At 41.2% G+C, this 20291-nt stretch overlaps 1 protein-coding gene across 1 annotated transcript; it reads left to right on the forward strand.

The window, feature by feature from the left end:
- The first annotated feature begins 3436 nt into the window (after positions 1-3436).
- Positions 3437-6003, forward strand: HOXA13 (homeobox A13). Its single transcript, XM_084860445.1, has 2 exons — positions 3437-4148; positions 5759-6003. Exons 1-2 carry the CDS (start codon positions 3437-3439, stop codon positions 6001-6003), a joined length of 957 nt encoding a protein of 318 aa, XP_084716571.1.
- Positions 6004-20291: the final 14288 nt, after the last annotated feature.

Raw genomic sequence — 20291 nt, forward strand, 5'->3', positions numbered from 1 at the left:
TAATGGTGGGGAAGTTAAACTTGGGTTTATAATTCCTGTGGAATGAGTATGCATCATAAAAATACCCAGAAAAACGAAGCTATTTATTTTCTATCCAGTGTAGGTGGGTTGTATCCAATTTTAGTCCTACTTAGAGTAGACCCATTGAAATGAATGGGATTTAACATTGGATACATTGTTAAAGGTGGACGTGAACACACACGGCAATTGTCATGAATAATAAACACGTATAAAACACACTTGGGCGTCAGTCCTTGAATATCTTCCTTCTAACTTGTTGGAGCACTGGCTAACTTGAAAGAGTTTGCCCTTGGGGAAAAAAGGAGAGATTTTCCAGAAGTCTTGTCTACTACAGGGGAGAAGAACAGCATGTTCAAAGAACAAGAGAGAAAAATCCGACTATATTATACTCGTATCTAGAGTTCATGATCAACCCCTACAGTTTTTCTGTTAGTGTTGAAGCTGTGTTCAGCTCTTAGACTGGTAGTTTAGACCATGCAAAGCCAACATTTGACTAGGATTTAATATGTGCCCTTTATCCATGTGTTTATTTATTGTCTTTCTGTATGGACGTTTAAACTTAACAGGTTGGACACCCTTCTTGATTCCTCACTCCCAGGACCGTATCCAACGTTAGTCTAACTTGTGTCCCATTCATTTCAGTGGGTCTACTCTAAGTAGGGCTAACATGGGATACAATAACCAATAACGGGTGAAACAAAACTATAAATGGACTGAAAAAAATAGCAACATCGTATCTTATGAGCACTTTGTTCTTCCTCTGAAATGGAAGAAGCCATTAGTAACGCTAATTCTTCATCCCCCTAACAAATCAGGAAGGGGTTGAAGTTAGGGGCTTCTGTTTTGAAATCAAAGTCCACCAAAATATGGCCTTTCTGGGGAAGGCAGAGAAAGCAATGAGCAATTCATGCTGAATATAACATCATTTCTCACTCATAAACAAACCCTTCTCCTTTATTGTTGTCCTCAGTACCGGAACAAAGCCAAGCAAATAAACACAGACAGCATATCGGATGCCCATTCCAGCCCACTGGTGGTGGTGGTGGGGGGGGGGGGTTGTTTCGTGCCTCGCCCTCAAGAGCCACATTTTCACACGATTTCTCCCTAACTTGAGGAAGGAAAACTTTGCTTGGGAAGTGGAGTGAGAGAAGGAGGGAAAAGAGAGAAAGACCAGGTGACGACTTGGGGGGCGGGGGAGAGAAGTTAGGAAAGGAGACCTTAATTTTCTCTTTCCTGCTCCTTTCTAGATAATCAGACAGTTCTCCTCGGGCTTTGAACAACACTTCTGACATTGGCTAGACTGCAACTTTCAACTTGACCTTGGCCTCTAGCCGTGTTTAACCCGTATGTAAAACAGCGCTGCCCCTCTAGCCTCTGGTGGGGTGGGTGAATGAACGGGGTGGGGGCAGTGAGTGTGGTGTATGAGAGTACCTGTGGTTTGACTCGGCTGCGATGCGTTTTTAAGAATGAGATCCCCAAATGGAAAGGTAGGGAGAAGAAAGGAATCCCCCCCTCCACACACACACACACACACCAAATAATGGAAATATTTCGAAGGCCACATTTTCCCCTAAAGTCTGAAGCCCAGAGGAAGCGGAGGGGGCGGGAATGAAAATATGCTAGGAATAAATATTTGCCTTTGGCCATGAGAAGGAATGCGGAAAAGACCATCCAGGAGGAGGCTGAGGCTGGAAAGGAAGGGAGCTCTTTATTGGCTGCAATGAAGATCATTCGCTGAAATATTGTTTAGTGACAAGAGTCTCCTGTATCGCATACCATTCTCAGCAAAGCGCCCGGGCTTGCCAGACTGGTGGACAGGCGAACTGACAGATCTGTTCCTTCCTTGACATACAAGGAAAACGATAGGTCTCCAAACAATGCACGATTTAGAATTCTACCCTTGTAGCACTGCAGCGAAAACAACGTTGCGATGCCCACTCCTAACACAATAGTACATAAATACCTGTCAAGTGCGCATCAAAGACACACGCGATTATTATATTTTAATGTGAATTTCCTTATTTTTTTGTGGCCGGAAATCGGTAAAGCTCTAATTTCCACTATTATGTGATTATATTACATTGAATTCAGTATAATTTGCGTAATTAATACCTATCCTGAAACTATAATATCTGTATAATACCCACTCTATACTTTTGTTTCTCCATAGAGTATGTGACATACATATATATATACACACACACACACACACACCGGCACGCACGCACGCACAATCATCTAATAAAATACCTTTAATATTAAGGGAATATCGACTTTTAGGCTCCAATCTTATACCAACTTACCTGGGAGTAAGCTCCAATGAACTCAGTGGGACTGGCTACTGAGTAGCATTGCACTATTAATCCTAATGTATGTGTTTCCATTGAGGAATTTGGTGAAAGTGGCATTATTATTATTATTATTATTATTAGTGAGCCCTTGCAGTCACTCATAGATAATAAATAAGCCCACACAATATTTTTATAGTCCGAGATGATTCAAGCAAAAATTGTAGGCTGCACATTTTATTGTTGCAATAATAATGTAGTGAGGTTGATTCATTTCTGTGGTCGACTTAACCCCTTCTCTTCCATACTCTGTGTAAGGGCAAATCTGTTGCCTGCATTCTCTAATCGGCTCCTCTGCTTTAGTCCAATTTGTGCAAAAGAAAGCGAGAGCATTCTAAATATTTTTTTCAAAAAGCGAATCAAATCTGGACTGGTCAGGAGAAGATGTGTTATATCAGGACTCAACTAAAAGTTGTCAGATTCTTACGTTTTTGGAAAAGAGGTGTTTTGACCTCGTTATGGTAGAAGCAGTTTTAACAGGAACAAAACTAGAGGCTCCTGCAGTCCAGTCCTATCACATGAGAAAATAGGAGTTTCAGTCTAGTGAGCGGGTGGGAGTGGGGTGGGATGACCTAAAAAAAGACACACACACCCCCAAACAATAACCACCAGTTGATCGGCAAGAAAAATTCGGGAAGTCAGACTAAGACCGTGGATATCCTGTTGAAAGAATTTCCTTAGGCAATGTGGTGGAGGGGGGGGGGAGGGGGGACATCCACAGCTTGGAGAGGGGGAAAAAAATACCTGTTCTTCTTTTGCACCCAACTTCGTGCATCCCTTGTCACACAAAGTCGTGAGTGGAAGGGGCAGCCCCGCGCGCGCCAGTGCCGTCCGCTGCAGGAATTCCAGCCCCTGCGCGATTAGGACATTATTTAATTATCTGCACTTTATTCCTCAGATGTTTATCAGCTGCTTTGCATATCACGTGGGCGAGGGCGGGCCAATGAACGCCGGCCTGGCGCGACACTGGCGCGTCAGCCCTGGTCAAGTCCGGGAGATTTAGTATCTCTTTTTTCAGTCTTTGGGGCTTTTAAAAAAGAGCCACTAGTCTCAATGCGGATCGGGCTATGACAGCCTCCGTGCTCCTCCATCCCCGCTGGATCGAGCCCGTCATGTTCCTCTACGACAACAGCCTGGAGGAGATCAACAAGAACATGGAAGCCGGGTTCCACGCGGCGGCGGCGGCGGCGGCGGGCACCAACTTCGTGTCGGCCAACCAGTGCCGGAACCTGATGGCTCACCCTGCCTCGCTGGTCGCGCCGGGCAGCGCCGCCGCCTACACGTCGAGCGAGGCGCCCGCCGCGGCCGGCATGGCCGAGCCCGGCGCAGCTGTCAAGCAGTGCAGCCCCTGCTCGGCCGCCGTGCAGAGCTCCTCGGGCCCCGCCGCCCTGCCCTACAGCTACTTCGGCAGCGGCTACTTCCCGTGCGGCATGAACCACCACCACAACGCCTCCCTCAAGTCCTGCGCCCAGCCCGCCTCCTCCTTCGCCGACAAGTACATGGACACGTCGGGGGCCGCCGGCGGCGAAGACTTCACGTCCCGCGCCAAGGAGTTCGCCTTCTACCAGGGCTACGCCGCCGGACCCTACCAGCCCGTGCCGGGCTACCTGGATATGCCCGTGGTGCCCACCCTCGGAGGCCGCGGCGAGCCCAGGCACGACTCTATGCTGCCCATGGACGGCTACCAGCCCTGGGCTATCACCAATGGCTGGAATGGGCAAGTCTATTGCCCCAAGGAGCAGAACCAGCCTCCCCACCTCTGGAAATCCACTCTCCCGGGTAATGCACCTGCATGGCCCTTTCCTTACTCCAGGGAGTGCCCAGTGCCGCATTATCTGCCCTCCCCCTTAGGACTGAGGACGCCCCCTTTCCGAGGCCTCTGTCTGTCATCGGGTCCATATTAGCAGTAATACGGTGGCTTCTCTTACCGTCGTGTTAGCCCCCTTAGTCTCGTTACTTCTCCTCCATCAGTTAGTTAGTAATGGCCCGGTTACTTCTCTTGCTGTAGTGTCAGCCCCTTCGCTGGGAAGTATAGCTACTTATCGTATCGTGCAATCCTATACGTATCTCTAGTCTGAAATAAATCCCACTGAGTTCAGTGGGACTTACTTCCTAGGCTTGCAACCTCACGATAGCACTAGCCCTCCTAGAAATGACGTGGATGCCTCTCTTATGCAGGTATCTGACCTCTTCACAGACGTGGACTTGTGTCTGATGTTACTATCCTCATTCTTACAACGTGGTTGCCTTTCTGAAAGTTTTACTACTTTCTAGTAAAAGTAGTAATTTACTACTTCCACATACGCGTAGAAGTCAAGCCCCTTGAAAACAGTAGGATTTATTTGCAAGTAATGTATGTACACTGGATCAGGCTGTGGCTGTGTTCGCAGAAAGAAAAGTCCTACTTCTTTCTCCGTATCCAGCAGTACTATGGAGGTTGTTTCGTTTACTGTAGTTTTTACTGTTATCAATCTAGCTTTACCTCTTTAACCTCCTCAGCCCAGTTAGTAATAGTCATATTACTTTTGATGCTCTTATCGACACTCCCAGTACTCTCATTATATCAGCCCTCTCAGTAATAATAAGGTTATCTCTGTTAACTATAGTTCGGCCCTTCTTGGTGCTGCCATGCCTTCCTTTATGCTACTATCAGCCATCTTACTTCTAATAGTGTCCCGGGCTTTGGCCACATAATAAAACTTGACTAAGGGTGCTCCTTTTTCTTCCTGTATTACTAACTTTCTCGTTAACAACACTCCTATGTGGGTTACTGTAGCATCAACTCCCTTGGCAATACTCTTCCCCTTCTATCAGCCCCCACAGTAAGAATATCGCTACTCCTCTCTACTACACGACTAGCCCCCTCTCTCCAGGTCAAAACATCGTTAGTCGTTCTGGTTGTTCTGCTTCTAAATTATCGCGGCCAACAGTCCACCCCACCGGCTTCTCCAACTGCACCAAAATTAGTTGCGGATTATCTTAGTTCTGTGCTAGCAGCACAGGAATGGATATAGGTTATGTGCATGCTGGATTTTTGCCCCTGTGGATTAACAGGGAATTAACTTGAAAAAGTCTGCAGAGGGTATTGGGTATTCCCGGTTAACAAATATTTTCCACACCTCCCACACTTCATACTTTATTATAACTGGGTATGATTTTCCTAGGGCTTTTTAATATTAAACGCTAAGCAGTTTACAGCAGCAAAATGGTGCTAACGGTAGAGAGGAAATCCCACATTCTAGCTAATAACTTAGAAACCAGGCTAAACCTGTTGAATGAAGTACTTTTTAGCGTAACTCTTCTTGAAAGAGGAAGAGAGAGTGATCAATTTTAAATTGATAGCAATTAAATAACAATGCTCACCTTCCTGTTTTGATTTTCTGTTTTAGACGTGGTTTCGCATCCTTCAGATGCCAACTCCTACAGGCGTGGGAGAAAGAAACGAGTGCCGTATACCAAAGTTCAGTTAAAAGAACTCGAAAGGGAATATGCTACAAATAAATTCATTACCAAGGACAAGCGAAGAAGGATATCAGCCACTACAAATCTCTCAGAGAGACAGGTCACAATTTGGTTCCAAAACAGAAGGGTGAAAGAAAAAAAAGTCATCAACAAATTGAAGACGACAAGTTAATGGATTAAATGGAAATGCAGCTGCCCAAAGGCCTAAAAACTATTTTTTTCCAGATTAAAATAATAATAATAATAAAAAAGACAAGACAATGAACGTCTTCTTTCACAAGAACTCTATGTCTTTGGAATTACGGCTTTTGAAAAAGTATGGGTATTAGACATGTTTTAAGACTTGACAGTTCTCCTGAAATCCAAAAGTGGCCATTTCAATGACTGACTTATAGAGTCCAAATGCCCAAACCAGAGATATTTCAGTTTCATTAAAAAAAAAAAAAAAGATATACCTTTTTTTTGAAAAGCATGTAAGTATTACTGTGACTATTCTAGGACACTACTTAGGACTATAATCTGAAAGATAGGGTTTTTTTTTTAAGGGATATATGGACGCGTGCGCGTGCACGCACACACACACACACACACACCTTTTGCAATCCAATTACTTACATTACTATCCAAAAAGCATGCTGAAAGGTTACTCAGGTAAACATAGTGCAGAAAAAAAAAGTACAAGTTACTGTATGTCTAAGGAATGGATGCTATTTTCTTTCTTTTTTTAAGGAAGGTACTGAATAAGGCTTTCAAAGATCGCAATAATGAAGGAAACTCTATGGAGGGTTCATCTTGAAAGAAAACTAGAAGCAACCTAAACTCCCAGGGAGACCTTTTCTTGAAAATACCCTTACAGTGCAATCATATGCATGTTTACTCAGAATTAAGTCCCATTATGTTCAATGGGGCTTACTCCCTGGTAATTCTGCATAGGATTGCAACCTTGGTTTATTTTTTGGTAGCTTATTTCTTGATACCCAGACTAATATAATGAGTAGTCCAGCCATTTGCCATGGGACTCTACAGCTTTCTGGTATCACTGATGATTATCAAATGGTGTAAATCCCCCAAACTGCTACTTTTAAAACATGTGAAAACTGGATAGAAACATATGTGCATTGCCATTGTGATGTAAGAGAAATTCCTCTCTAGGAGAAAACCATTTCAAAGAACCCCATAGTGAGAATATATTTTGCTTCCCAGAAATATTTTGATTTCTGTATTCTATATTTTGATCTATGAGTAATTAGTCATTTTTCCGTCTTTGTTTTTCAGTTATGAGTCAGCATTAGAAAGTATAGGAATTCATTTTACAGCACTTTTTTTCAAAACAAATCAATCAGTTATTCCAATCAGCACATTTTTTTCCTGTTCACTAGAAGATGCTATCATGTAAATAATAAAAAAATCAGCGCACTGTGAAAATGTATTTGTGCACCCTCATTTTTTTATATTTTTACTGAAATTGAAAAACTAAGAGCTGTAGATAGATGCTAGTGTTAAAACTGTTAATAAAATAGTCACTGTAACAAAGCCTGATTAAACCCTCCTTTATTCCCCCCACCCCTATATACATGCATCTCATGAAGAACATACTTCTCTTGTAGGCCTAATAAGTTTTCTCTTAAATTACTGATATGGTATATATATGTTCCCTGTAAATACATAGCACAGAGAATGAACACATGATAACTAGCTTTGCTAAACTATAAATGTTTCAGTAAGTTTAAAGAGTCAGGTATTTTGAAGCAGGGAAAGGAGATATAAAAGTAGTGCCTGAGCACCTCTTCGAAAATGAAAAACAGTTGTTAGACCACAAATGCAAAGAGTGCCGGTATTTAAGGTTTATTGGCAGGCCTGGTGAAAGAGTTGGGTGTGGGGGAAGGGAAGGTTTTGGTATTTGTTGAAATGACAGGACTAGGAAGGCCTTAAACCTTGACCTTGATGGGAAAAAGACACAATTTGTGACCTTGACTTTTGACAGCTCATGAATAGCCTTCTTCTGGATTAGTAGATCAAGGGCGCCACCTGGTGTTTCCACTTCAGTTTTGTCGGCACTGCAGCTAACAATAGAAATTAAGCAAGGCTGGCTACCTGGTGCCTGTTTCACAGGCGGGAATCAGTCAGCTAGTCAGGATGGTGGAAAGCACACTGGCCCACATAATTCTAGTCTATGGATTCATTTCACATGGACACTTCTTGCGCTAGTCACTGTGATCATGGGCAGGGAAGGCCTACCAAGCACCACATATTAAGGTGCTTCTTTCTTAACTGGGTGTTGGTTCTTGAGCATGTCTTGGAAATCGTTAAGTGGTTTTGGTGCACCAAAGAAAATGTGTGTGTTCCCCCACCCCAAGCTCTTTGTTTCCTGTCTGCCACTATAATTAGGATGGTTAGAAAACTAGATGGTTAGAAAAGCACACAATACTGATACTCAAAATAATACTAAAGTATCATATGGCACCCTAAGATATTGACTTCTTGAATTACCTTTCAGCAATGTCAAGACTTCTATTGATCTACCTGCCTACCCATCCATCACTAATCAAAATATATGTCAAGATTTCCCTACCTATGCATCACTGAGACAGATAGAATGATATCACAATAAATCTGTTCACCTTTAATGTGCCGCAGTGTGTGTGTGTGTGGGGGGGGGGGGTAGGTGGAAAGCTGGCTTATGAGAAAGAAAGGTAATGTATATAGGGCCTCTACGGGAGCTTACATATATATGTATAACACAAATATATCTTCTTGGGCTCTTCTCCAGAAAAACGTATGCCACAATAAACCTGTTAGTTTTTAAGATGCTACAGGTCTTTTTTTTTTTAAGTGATAGGTAGGTCAGAAACTCTCATGGGGGTGGGTAGGGAAGAAACAGGGGAGGAAATTTCGTGTTGTTAATACAAGGACATTAGGGCAATATTTTAGAATGCTGAATGATCTCCTAGGAAAACTAACTAGTTGAGGGATTAGTATAGAATTAATGAACTGAAAGGCTATTTTAATAGGTTTGACAAAAATGCCTGGCAATCCAGCATTCCACCTTCACACCCCACCCATCATGTGTTAAGATCACCTGTTCGCTCCTTCCACAGGCTACTGAAACTGAAATACTTAGAAAATTGAAATCCGTTTATTCCCATTGATATTTAAATAAATTGATTTACTAGCTTTGAAGATGGATGGGACAGAAATTCTCAAACAACAGAGATCTATGCAATGAAGATAAAATTCAGCTGCCTTTAAAATTAAAAAAAAATCAGGAAAATCTCTATTATTAATAATAATATTTTTAAAAAATAAATCTGCGCTTCAGTTTGGATTTAATTGAAACATCGGTAGTAAATCCGTCTGACCAAAGAAAGTAAATTAAAAACGAAAACCCTATATTTGATGGCTAATACTTAGAAACATATAGCTCTTCTAAATGATAAAGGGCATTTTTGGCAGAGAGCGTTCTGATGACGTTAGTGAGGAGTTTTGATGTTGTTGGATGCCTTACCGATGGACTGTGGATTTAACAGGCGCCCGGAAGGGTCCTCCGCTCCTGCGACTATTAATGGAAGGGTAAAGGAAAGAGTTCCGCACCTTGCTGCACTACTCTTACAGCAGTTCATTACTTATTTCCAGGTACTAATGGCAAGGTAAGAGTGCGTCCTTACAAAATGCGCGTCACTACCTCTGTTTCAGGGCAAAGCCTATCTTCCCAGAACAATGCAATTATGAACTTTGGGCTCCCTTGAAGTCCGTGGTAAAGTGGCTAGTATTCATGTTCGTGTGTGTGTGTGTGCGCGCGCGCGCGTGTTTTAAAGTCACTGCCCACATCTATTAGATATCACTTGCAGATGTTGGAATAATGCAGCACTGCATCCTGCAAATAGGACAGCGAAAGCCGTAGTGCTTTTGTGCAGCTTCCACTGGTTTCAAGAGAACTTCCGAGTAGAACTTCCAAGATAACCAAGTTACCTCGGCTGAATTCCGAAGTTGAGTTCTTTCCAAGTATCAACTGGAGTAACTGACAGAAGAATCCAACTTGTTGCTGGAGTCGTAAAGTGCTCTTTGGCTTCTCTGCTGGCCAAGACTACGCATCACTGTACACTAACTATTGTATTCTGCGGCGTTAGTTACGGTTCTGAGGTCTTTGCAACCAGTTTCTGGGGGTGGCCCTTTTCAAGAATTAAAAATAGTGGTCGAAACTGCACCCACAAATGTGCATGGCTGTGACTAAATTAGACCCTTACGTAGAGGGAGCGAGGCTCCATACTGGTGCATATTCTCAGTTTACCTACCTGTATGGGTGTGCGTAATTTGGTGTGTGAGTATGTAGCAGTTAATGGCTATAAAGCAAGCACATATGACGTATACTTGGGATTACAGGTGGAATCCATGTATTGTCTAATAAATGAACCAATGTGAACATACTTGATTATGCAAATTGCAACTTTCATATCATATATGGAAATATGTACTTTTATTAACAATTTATTTCAGATTTGTAAATACATACCCATTGAATTGAAAGAAAATGTACACATCTGTCCCTATGAATATACCAAATGGGTGCTGTTCTGCATTCCTGTGTACAACCTTAACATGCACATATATTACCAATAGACGTACCTCCCACCAAATCAAGTCTAGTAACCTAGTTCAAAGCAATTTGGTCCCACTGACCACTAAACACATTTTGAATAACTGGATTGGGAATATCACTGTTACCCTTTTGGAACCTTGATTTTAAAATTAAACCATGCCATGTGAAACTAATCCCTACAGAAAGCATTAAAATTTTCTCTTATGTTAGATATTTAAAATGGAAGCACTCCATATATAATACATGAGCAAAAAAGATACCCCCACACCCCTAATGGATACCGTAAGTAGATAATTTTTTTCTCCAAAATATTCCCGCAGGGGAGGAGTGGTTGGTGACCTACACACATATGTAACTCGAGTTTTCGGGGCGGGGGGGGGGAGAACAAGAAAGATGGAATGCACAAAAATTGCTTTAAAATTACTTTTAATAACATTTGAAATCATGTCTAATGAATATGTATACACACTGAACTGGGTACCCCTGTTTTGAAAATAGGTTATTATATTTTAGCTTCCAGAGGTGTCTGTTATTTTTATGCAAAACTATTTTGTAGTCCTAAAAGAGGACTCCTTCAGCCATAATTCTCACCATATCAATACTAAGTAGTTGTATCAGTAGTTGTAGTAAATTTCCAGTGATAGCAGGAGAAGCCACAGTAGCACCGGTAGCAGTCTCGTATACCTAAGGGTACTAAAAATGCATGCAGGGATGGCCCCGGCTGCTCTTTCAATCAACAGAGAGGCTTCCTTTGAATTCAGTGGCTATTAGTATCCAACAAAGTATTGTTCTTTTCTCCCGAAGCTCTACCATTACTAAGTCTGTTGCGAGGGCATTATAAAATGTGTCCATGGCTTACACAAGAGAATGTACGTGCCAATTGTATATGAAGACAATTCAGTCTGCTGTTCTGGTCTTCACAACTTTTTCAGATGGGTAGCTTGATTGTGTTACGCCGGAAATATAGGATCGAATCTAGATTTAGTCATACTAAGGCTACACCCGTTGAAATCAGTGGGTCTTAAGTTAGTCATGATTTCAATGGCTTTACTCTATGATTAGCAAAGAACAAAGGTTTCTAATTGCTTCAGAAGACCGCAGCAACCCCAGTATTTAATGGATTGGATCCAGCTTTAATCATGCTTAGAGTAGATCCACTGAAATCAATGGGACAAATAAGTCACCGCTAATTTAAGCCCCATTGATTTAGATGGGACTACTCTTACCATAACTTAGGCTGGGTCCAACCCATAGTATCTTATTCTGACACACCAGTGTTCTCAGATGAAGTCATTGTCAACTGTTTCATTGAGAAAAGTGGATAGATAAAATCTCATGCAGACACTGTGGATGAATTCCCTACCAGTTGTCACTATAAGAAATCAGAGTCCTTCGAATATGGATCCTGAATGTTGAAATCTAATTAAATGCCTCCTCCTAATTCTAAAACTCCCCACCTTATATTTTAAATTCGAGACCTCCCAAAATGCCTTGATGGAATATTAATAATTTACACCCCAATTCTAAAATCATTTGTTAGGGAGTAAATTCTTGCATTCCGATTGGACTTAACTTTCACATACATGTATTCAGTGTTCTTCTACAGGGGTTTCTTGGTTGATTACAATAGCTTACAAGGCTTCCGATTTCAGGGATAGATTTCATTCGAGCTTCAATTTAACATTTCATGAGCGTATTTTTTTAAAGAAGGAAATATTCTGGTATATATAATCTCCAGCGAATTCTGGAACATCGGGGAAAGGGGGAAATGGTTCCTTTAACGCACACACACTACCCATTTAAACAGGGTAGTTAGACTGATTCAGATTTACAGCATGGCTTTAAAAATGTTTACTTGGGAGTAAGCCAAAATGGTTGCAGCAGAAATCACTCCCAAATTAGTGATTTTTGGTTCTCAGCCTTAGAAAGAAAATGGGCTTAAAACCTGCTACTATGGGCTCAATGGATCGGGTCCATCTCCTCCACCCCAGTAGAAATCCCACCTTGTTCTACCTTGTTCCTGGATTAGAGCTGCGATCCTAAACACGCTTGTTTAAACGAACTTGCTTTTGCAGCAAAATGGTAGCCATGTCTACTCAGAAGTAAGTCCCTGTGTTCAATAGGACTTACTCCCAAATAGTGTGGATAGGATAGGATTTCAGATGTACTTACAATGTGCAAATAAATAATACCAAGATTGGGGAGGCAAGACCACTTCAGAAAATGTGTCTGAATAATGGACTATATTTTTCTTCTTGATTTTGCATTTGTTTTAATCACACACTTACCCTTCTGTTGTTTTGCTAAAAGAAATGCATAGATGTCCTATGAGAGGCGTGTATCATTTATTGCATTTATTTTCCCTTAAATGGTTGGCACATATATTTTGAAATACAAATTGCTGTTGTATCACATTTTCTCCCCCCCCACACACACACACATCTGACGCCTGCGTTCTAAAATATATGTGTAGTATCTGTTTTATACGAACATATATCACTAATGACATTCGTTCACCAAGGCAGATGCACGCCTTGACTTCAGGGCACACCTCAGAGCGTTTGTGCATGGCAAAATAGAGTGGAGCTGATCTGAACTCTTCTGCTTGGGCCACTTAAAAACCCGGATTTTAACGGTCTCTTCCCTTATTTCTTCCCCCATGGAATGGTATTTTATTTTGAAATAACAAAGAGTATACATCCCAATATAACAAGATCACTAAAGAAATAAAGAAAGTCACTGATTATAATTCTTAGCATATCATGGATATGCTTGTGAGGCAGCTGAAGTGTAACAGCCTAGGCAGAAGCTCATTTTCTAATGATAATCTAATGAAAGATTGGATATATAAGTTATATAACATATATAAGAGGTGTGTGTGTGTGTGGATGAAAGTGTAAAAACCGCCCAGAGAGCTGTGATTATTGGAAGGTAAAGAAATGTAATAAATGAATAAATGTTCAGAAAAATATAGGCATCTATAATGAATTGGAATTTGATCAGAAGTTTGGAGATCGTTACTTCTAAAAAGCAAACATATTCCGAACAGCCAGACCTTAATAGGTCAAATTGATTTAAGAAATCTTGCTTCTAAACAATTGTGTTTTGCATCCGGGTTGTGCCTCCTATCCTTCACGTTTGTTTGTTTGTTTGTTTAAAGAGAAACATTCATAACCATCTAAGATTGTAAACTCTTAATTAGGGAATGAAGCAAATGTGGCAGAACTATGGCATTATATGTATCAGTGTTCATGTAAATGGGATTCTAACGGCAAGGGAAGGAGGGGGGTGGGGAGAGGCTAAGCCATTTTAACTGATCAGGCTAATCCCAACCACTGCCGATCCTTGCCAAGTCGGAGGCGTCAACGTTCAGTTGCAAGGCTATCTGTAATCCCCTAACTCCTGTCGGTTTTAGAACCTTCGTTTTGGAAATCATACGAAGCAGAAAGGATAATAATTTTTTTAAAAGATCGCAGAGGACGCGAGAGAACCCCCACCCGCCTATTCCACTCTGTTCGAGGGTAAACCGTATTCAGCCTATCTCCTCCTCTAAAACTCCTGGCAGGAACAAAGGTGTTTTTTGTAACGGGAAATAAAATGTGACAGCAGCGTATTTCCTAGGCGGAATTCAGGTCTAACTGCATCTTACCCCATTTCTCCTTTTAAACATACTGCCGTTTCCAAACGTTGAGTGCTTTAGGACTTCAAATGGTAATAATTGGGATATAAATAAATGTTATGCTTTTTCAGGAAACGTATTTAATTATCCATGTCTAAGGGGGGAATATAATAAGCAACAATTTTAATGTGAATGAATTGTGTGTGTGTGTTCTAAAATGTCATGGTTTAGCTAAAATACTTAGTTCAATATCTAATTGGGCAGCCTCCCTCCAGAAACGGAGTTGCTTATTGTTTTTGATATGAAAAAGGCAATGCGTTAAAGAGGCCTAAGTGTGTTGGATCAGAACAAATCCAAAACACGGTGACTGACGTTTCGAGTAGTGTGGGAGAGCTGCGTTATTGCGGCAGCCATTTGCCACCGGCTCACTCTGTGGATAATCCATTAGGTTTGAATGGAGACGTCAGTGAGCTGTGGTGGTCGAAAATGTGTGTCCCTATCTCTTTCGAACCCCCTCCCCTCACACACACACCCACACACCGAGAGAGGGAGCGAATGTGTGTTTTGCCCCCAGATCCTTCCCCAGACCCCCATAGAGGTGGGGCTTGGGAAGGAAGAGAGCGTCGTCACATCACCAATGGATCTGGAAGTGTTTCGAATCTATTGTCGATCTTTCTTTCTTCCTTTTTCTGAGAATTCGTCCTTCCCGCATCTTTTTCTGGTTTTGCATAAATTTGATTCATAATCTCTGCAAGAAGGGAAACGGTCCTCACTTGCCTTGATGAAATAAACCAAATATGGCGTGCAGAAAAACCCAGTGGCCTTTGCCGCTCCTTCCTCTGATTTCCGATTCGAGATCCCCAAAGAGAGCATCTTTTCCTCCTCCGCCCCCTCGCTCCCTCCCTCGCTCCCTCCCTCATGCAGCGTGAAAGAGCGCTCTTTTACGTAGTAAAGGTCAAGTCCTACAAGGCACAATCCACGGTCATTACTGTACGGTGACCCACGGTGAATTGGGGAGGGAACGTCAGAGTGTCCCGTAATCAAACACATTTGGACTTTCCCTCTAGTGAGACGTGGGGGCGGGGAGGGATACATGGGATTACACTGTCCTTTGAGTCTTATTTTCCTCACTTTGTTTTGCCTGATCTCTCCATCGGAACTTTAATCAGAAGGATTTGGGAGGAAGAAGTAATCATTAGCGTGAGTTGTTGGGACACGTTTTGGCTCAAGTTCGTAGCAAGAAGAAGCATTAACCTTAGGAGGTCTGTTTCCTGATCGCCGGGTGATTCAAAACCCGCAGGGTTCTAGATGGGCCGACCTCGACTGAGCTTGATTAACATATGGGGATTCTTTCGCCCACGCCTCCGCTTAAAATCCAGCTGATTTGGAGCTTTAGAGGCGAGAACTGAAACCTGCTTGTCAACTTTCTCTTTGATTTTTTAAGCCAGGAGATTGGATCTTGGAGTCTGGGGTAAGAATATACTTGCAACCTCCACGCCTGTGAAAATATCTTGTGCATATAAATATGACATTTCTGTTGTCGCTGCTGAATGAAAACGGATTTAGGGCTGTGATTTCTAAAGGGGTGTTGTTTAAACTGTCTTTCTATTAACTTCTGTCTCTCCTCTCCTCACCCCCATTATCTTCTCACCACCCGCAGCCCTTCTCCTTAATATATCAGATAAAGAAATATATATCATTTTAAAAAAAGAAGAAACGCCAGTGTACTTATACTACAGACTCTAGCGATTAAATATTTCTGAAAAGCCAAACAAAACAACCCTCCTTTTTTCTCCACAACCGCCACCGCCTCCCCCGTCCCCATCAAAACCTTCAGTCACGAAATAGTGTCTTCTTACATCCTAAATAGATCTAGTTAGAAGAAAGTGAAGGTTAATTTTCCTGAGATTTACTTCCAAGTAAAAGTGTGTTTAAGGGTTGGGGCCGGGTGTCATATCACGCAGACGTGAATGCTTCCTTCAACGTAAGTCATGCTATCGTTCGAGGTCTATTTCTAGAATTTTGCTGGACATTTGGATTACACACACACACACACACACACACACCTATTTCCCCTCAAATAGTAAGAGAAGATGTGAGAAGCCTTCAAAATGTATGAACGAATTCATTAATATATCCTTCAGTACGATTATTTATCTTTGAGACAGCATTTATAGGAACAACCGAGAACCCTTCCCTAGTTCTGTTAAATCGTCTTCCCTTTTGTTTATTTAGAATATTAGAAATACCCTACTGGAGTTATCACTTGATTTAAAAGCACTTTATTTTACCCTGGGCTTTTGGATAGATTTCGGTTCCAGTCAATGGCTCCTTGGCTTGTTTTGGGTTGTAGATTCATGGTATGAGTTTTCCTAACGCTACCTCAGATGAACAAAATGGGAATACTCTTTGGGGTGGTCACCTAAGCGGAGGTAGGCAGAAGGATGAGGCATAGGACAAAATATTAGAAATCAGGGCAGGCCATCTCCAATTATTTTAATCAGCTTATTCTGATTGTTATTTTTCTTTCTGACCCAAATGATGCAAATGATGTAAAGGGGGTGTTATCCAAGGTATATCATTCCAATTCAACTTCAGATCACTATAGGGCTGTTATTATCCCCCATTCTTATTGGCCAGTTTATTCTGGTTATTTTTTTTCATATCCATCTCAATGCAAATAATGCAAAAGAGGGCCATGCACATTATACTCTTCTGATTCAACCTCATATAAGTTATTGGGGAGGCTGTTATTCTTTTCCCCCAATGCGCAAGCGCCCTTTGTTCTTACCAGGTTATTCTGGCTATTATTTTTTCTGATTATTGAGGCAACGTTGACATAAATGTTGCAGAAGCGCATAGGAGGGGCCAGAGAGGGCAGGCTCCCCCTCCTCAGACAAGTAGCTCCCCCCCCCGCCCTCATCCGCCCCCTCTGGCTGGACCCCTATGGTTTCTTGAAGGAAAGGCAATTTTCATGTGCTAGGCCCGCAGATACGTTCTTTGCTCCTCCAGCTTTTTAGTCCCGGCACTGCAGAAAAGGACTCTCCGACATCTAATTCAACCTCAAACCATCAATAGGGATATTCTTCTTTCCCTCCCAAAGCACCCTCTCTCTCTCCCCACCCCATTTTAAACATGTTTATTCTAGGGGGGTGGGTTTCCAGTTCCTTTTTTAAGCAGATGATGCAAGTGGCATAGCAGAATGCTAGTGGTAGCGGATCATTCCACTTCAACATCAAAGCACTTATCAAACTGTAGGCAAATATGGACCTTACGGAAAATTAAAATAGTCCCAGTCATGTCATCCATGTTACAGTTCTTCAGGAAGAAAATATTTCTTACATGCCTTCCCCTACCCATCAGCATAGTATTCTATGAGCAGCGAGACTCAGACACGGGTATATCTAATAAGTAGGTTTTTAATCCGACAAGCAGCCATATCCTAACCCTAATTACTCAGAATTCAGTTCTAGTAAGTTTAAAGGATGCAGGTTGTACACCTACTTAACTGGAAGGAAGCTCCATTGAACTCAATGGGACTTCCTTCTGAGTAGACATGTGTAGGATTGTACTGTAGTGTCAAGTTAGCATCTATAGGATTTCAGCCTTAAATCAACCAGCCTCAATGAGAATACTGTAATGTTACGTCCATATACTACAGTTTAACCCCTGTGTGGTTTATATTTGTGGCTAATATAGCAGAGTAGCATTGCAGAGAGATACATAAGCATGCAATTTGGTAATCCAGAGTTCTTCGCCAATGTGAAAATTACACTAGGAAGCTACTGAGAAACTTGATGGCAGACAAATGTTAACAGTTCAGTGCCTTTCACAATTCCCAAGAATGATTTTTAGAATGAGTTTGCAACATGGAAGAATGAAAACTTTTGTAGTGTCCACTGGTGATTCAGAGAGAAAAACTTAAAATTCTTTGGAAAATATTATTAACCAATGGTACAATTCTCCAGTTTTTAAAAAGCATGTATTTTATTGTCTACATTGTGCCATCACATGATTCCCCAATAATTATTGTTTATCAAATTATATTTCAAGGCAAATCCAAGTCAACACTCATTACATGTAAAATATTCTCTTTTTCATCAGACACCAAGTCTTGAACAAGAAATATAGTCTTAATATGTGGGGGAGAGAGAGAGAGAGAGAGAGAGAGAGAGAGAGAGAGATTTTTCACCCCTGAATTTAAAAAAAAGAAAAGAAAAAAAGGACACGATCATCACACTGAAAGGTTTTATTTTCATGAATTTTGTTGATTAACAAATCTAAGGTCAAGTTCAAGGCATCACCTTTGACAATATGTCTAAATATGTCAGACTTGGAATGTTGTCCTGTGGTAGTTTTTGTTGTTTAGAAACTGGGAACAGCCTTCTTTGCAGACCAGAGGCTTCATGGCCTTTAGTCAAAAACCACCAAGTTCAGAATCCATGTCTGGACTTCTCATCAGGATGTCACAGCAGATTACTTCTTTGAAATTTACAAGAGTGGTGTCCCAATTTCACTCTCTTGAAGCAGCAAATTGCAAAAGCAGGGCTAGAGGGATCCAAATCAACCCTTGAGAGAGATTTTAAAATTACTTGAAATATAACTGCGTGAAAGGTGCTGAGATTCTGTGGTTTGCCATGAGTATAATAACCAATAGGTGCTTATTATGGACTGCAGAGTTTCTGTGGGTATGAATGTTATTGGTTTTGTCCATTTGTGTAACATGTAAAACTTTTCTCACCCTCTGCTTTTTCTTCCCAAACAAGGCTAGTTGGTCTAAACCAAGGTGGACAGTAGATGGACATCTACTGGTAGATCTCTGATTTATTTGAAGTAGATCAGCAAGGATTTCTGACTCCCAATTGTTTAACAATAGCCACAACCAAATAACTCCCCCCCCCCCTCCAATTATACTGCTGGAATGAAGAAAGTTGTAAGGGTAGGGGAGGAATATAACCAGAAGTGGTTTTTTTATAAGGAAAGACTGTGAGATCAGTTCACTTATGATACTCAGAAAGAATTCCTAGGCTCAGAATTCTCTAATTTTAAGTAATGTCTTTTGCATCTGGCTCCACTTGGTGGATTTGGGGGTTCTTATAAAAAAAAAACAAAGTAGATCATGTAAGCCTGAAATCTGCCCACCCCTAGTATAAACACCCTAGTGTCTTGCTAGAAGGTACCTGTATTTATATTTAGATTCAAAGAAGATATCTTGTATATACTACCACTGTATATACTTCTCATATTTTTATGGGGGGGGGTGGCAGAGGCGTGGGGGTAGTACATGCAAGGCACAGGGGAAGAAATATTCCTTCATATATAGTCAATTGCAGAAGCACTTGAACAGCCAAAAAAATATTTCCACAGAGCTTGCTTCCATTGTGTGCACGTGTGTGCACATGCCAATGCCATACTAATATAGAGTATCGACTGTGTAATTCATCTGCAGTCCTATACACACTTACCTGGGAGTAAGTACTATTGAACTCAATGACGCTTGCTTCTGAGTGGACATGTCTAGTCTGGACTGACAGTCATCCAGTCTAGCATGGAAGCTATCCAGTACGCCGATGCTGAGGTGGAAGGAATGGGACTTACTTCCAAGTAAATGCACTTACGATTGGGAGGAGTAACTAAAGTGACCAGTGGTGTCTTATAAACATAATAACAATACAGGAAAGTAAATTTCTCCAAATGAAACTAATGGCAATTAAATGCCCTTAACTTTATGTAAATTTCGTTAGGATTGGGCCCATACTTTATTTCTAAGCCTGCAATCTATGCATGTTTATCTGACAATAAGCCTCATTGAATTCAAAAGGACTTACTTCTGAGTAGACATGTTTAGGACAGCACTGTAAGTAAACATGAAAAGAATCGAAATATATTAGCACTGTTGTACCAAGGAACACACACATAATTCCACAGGTATATATTTTTGTGTTTTCATTTTCAGTGTAAACACTGCCCTTAACTCTAAATTGCATGGACAATGAGCATCTTATTCCATAAACTATATTTTGATAATATATATTAACTGTTAGGGAACTACAGAGGATGCTACTATTTTAAACATGCATTTCAATATCTAATAATTCTCGTGATTCTGCCAAATCAGAGACATAAGCGTTGTCTCAAATCTCATTGGATCCTGCTATGGAATTATGTATTTATCTCCCATTTTAAAAACAGTATGTATTTAAGAACAATAGTGAAAAGATCAAACAGAAAATAATGGGGGAAT

Source organism: Heloderma suspectum, chromosome 5 (assembly GCF_057233095.1).
Source record: "Heloderma suspectum isolate Gila_16-S chromosome 5, 16-S_ref, whole genome shotgun sequence".
In the NCBI taxonomy this organism is placed as follows: Eukaryota; Metazoa; Chordata; class Lepidosauria; order Squamata; family Helodermatidae; genus Heloderma; species Heloderma suspectum.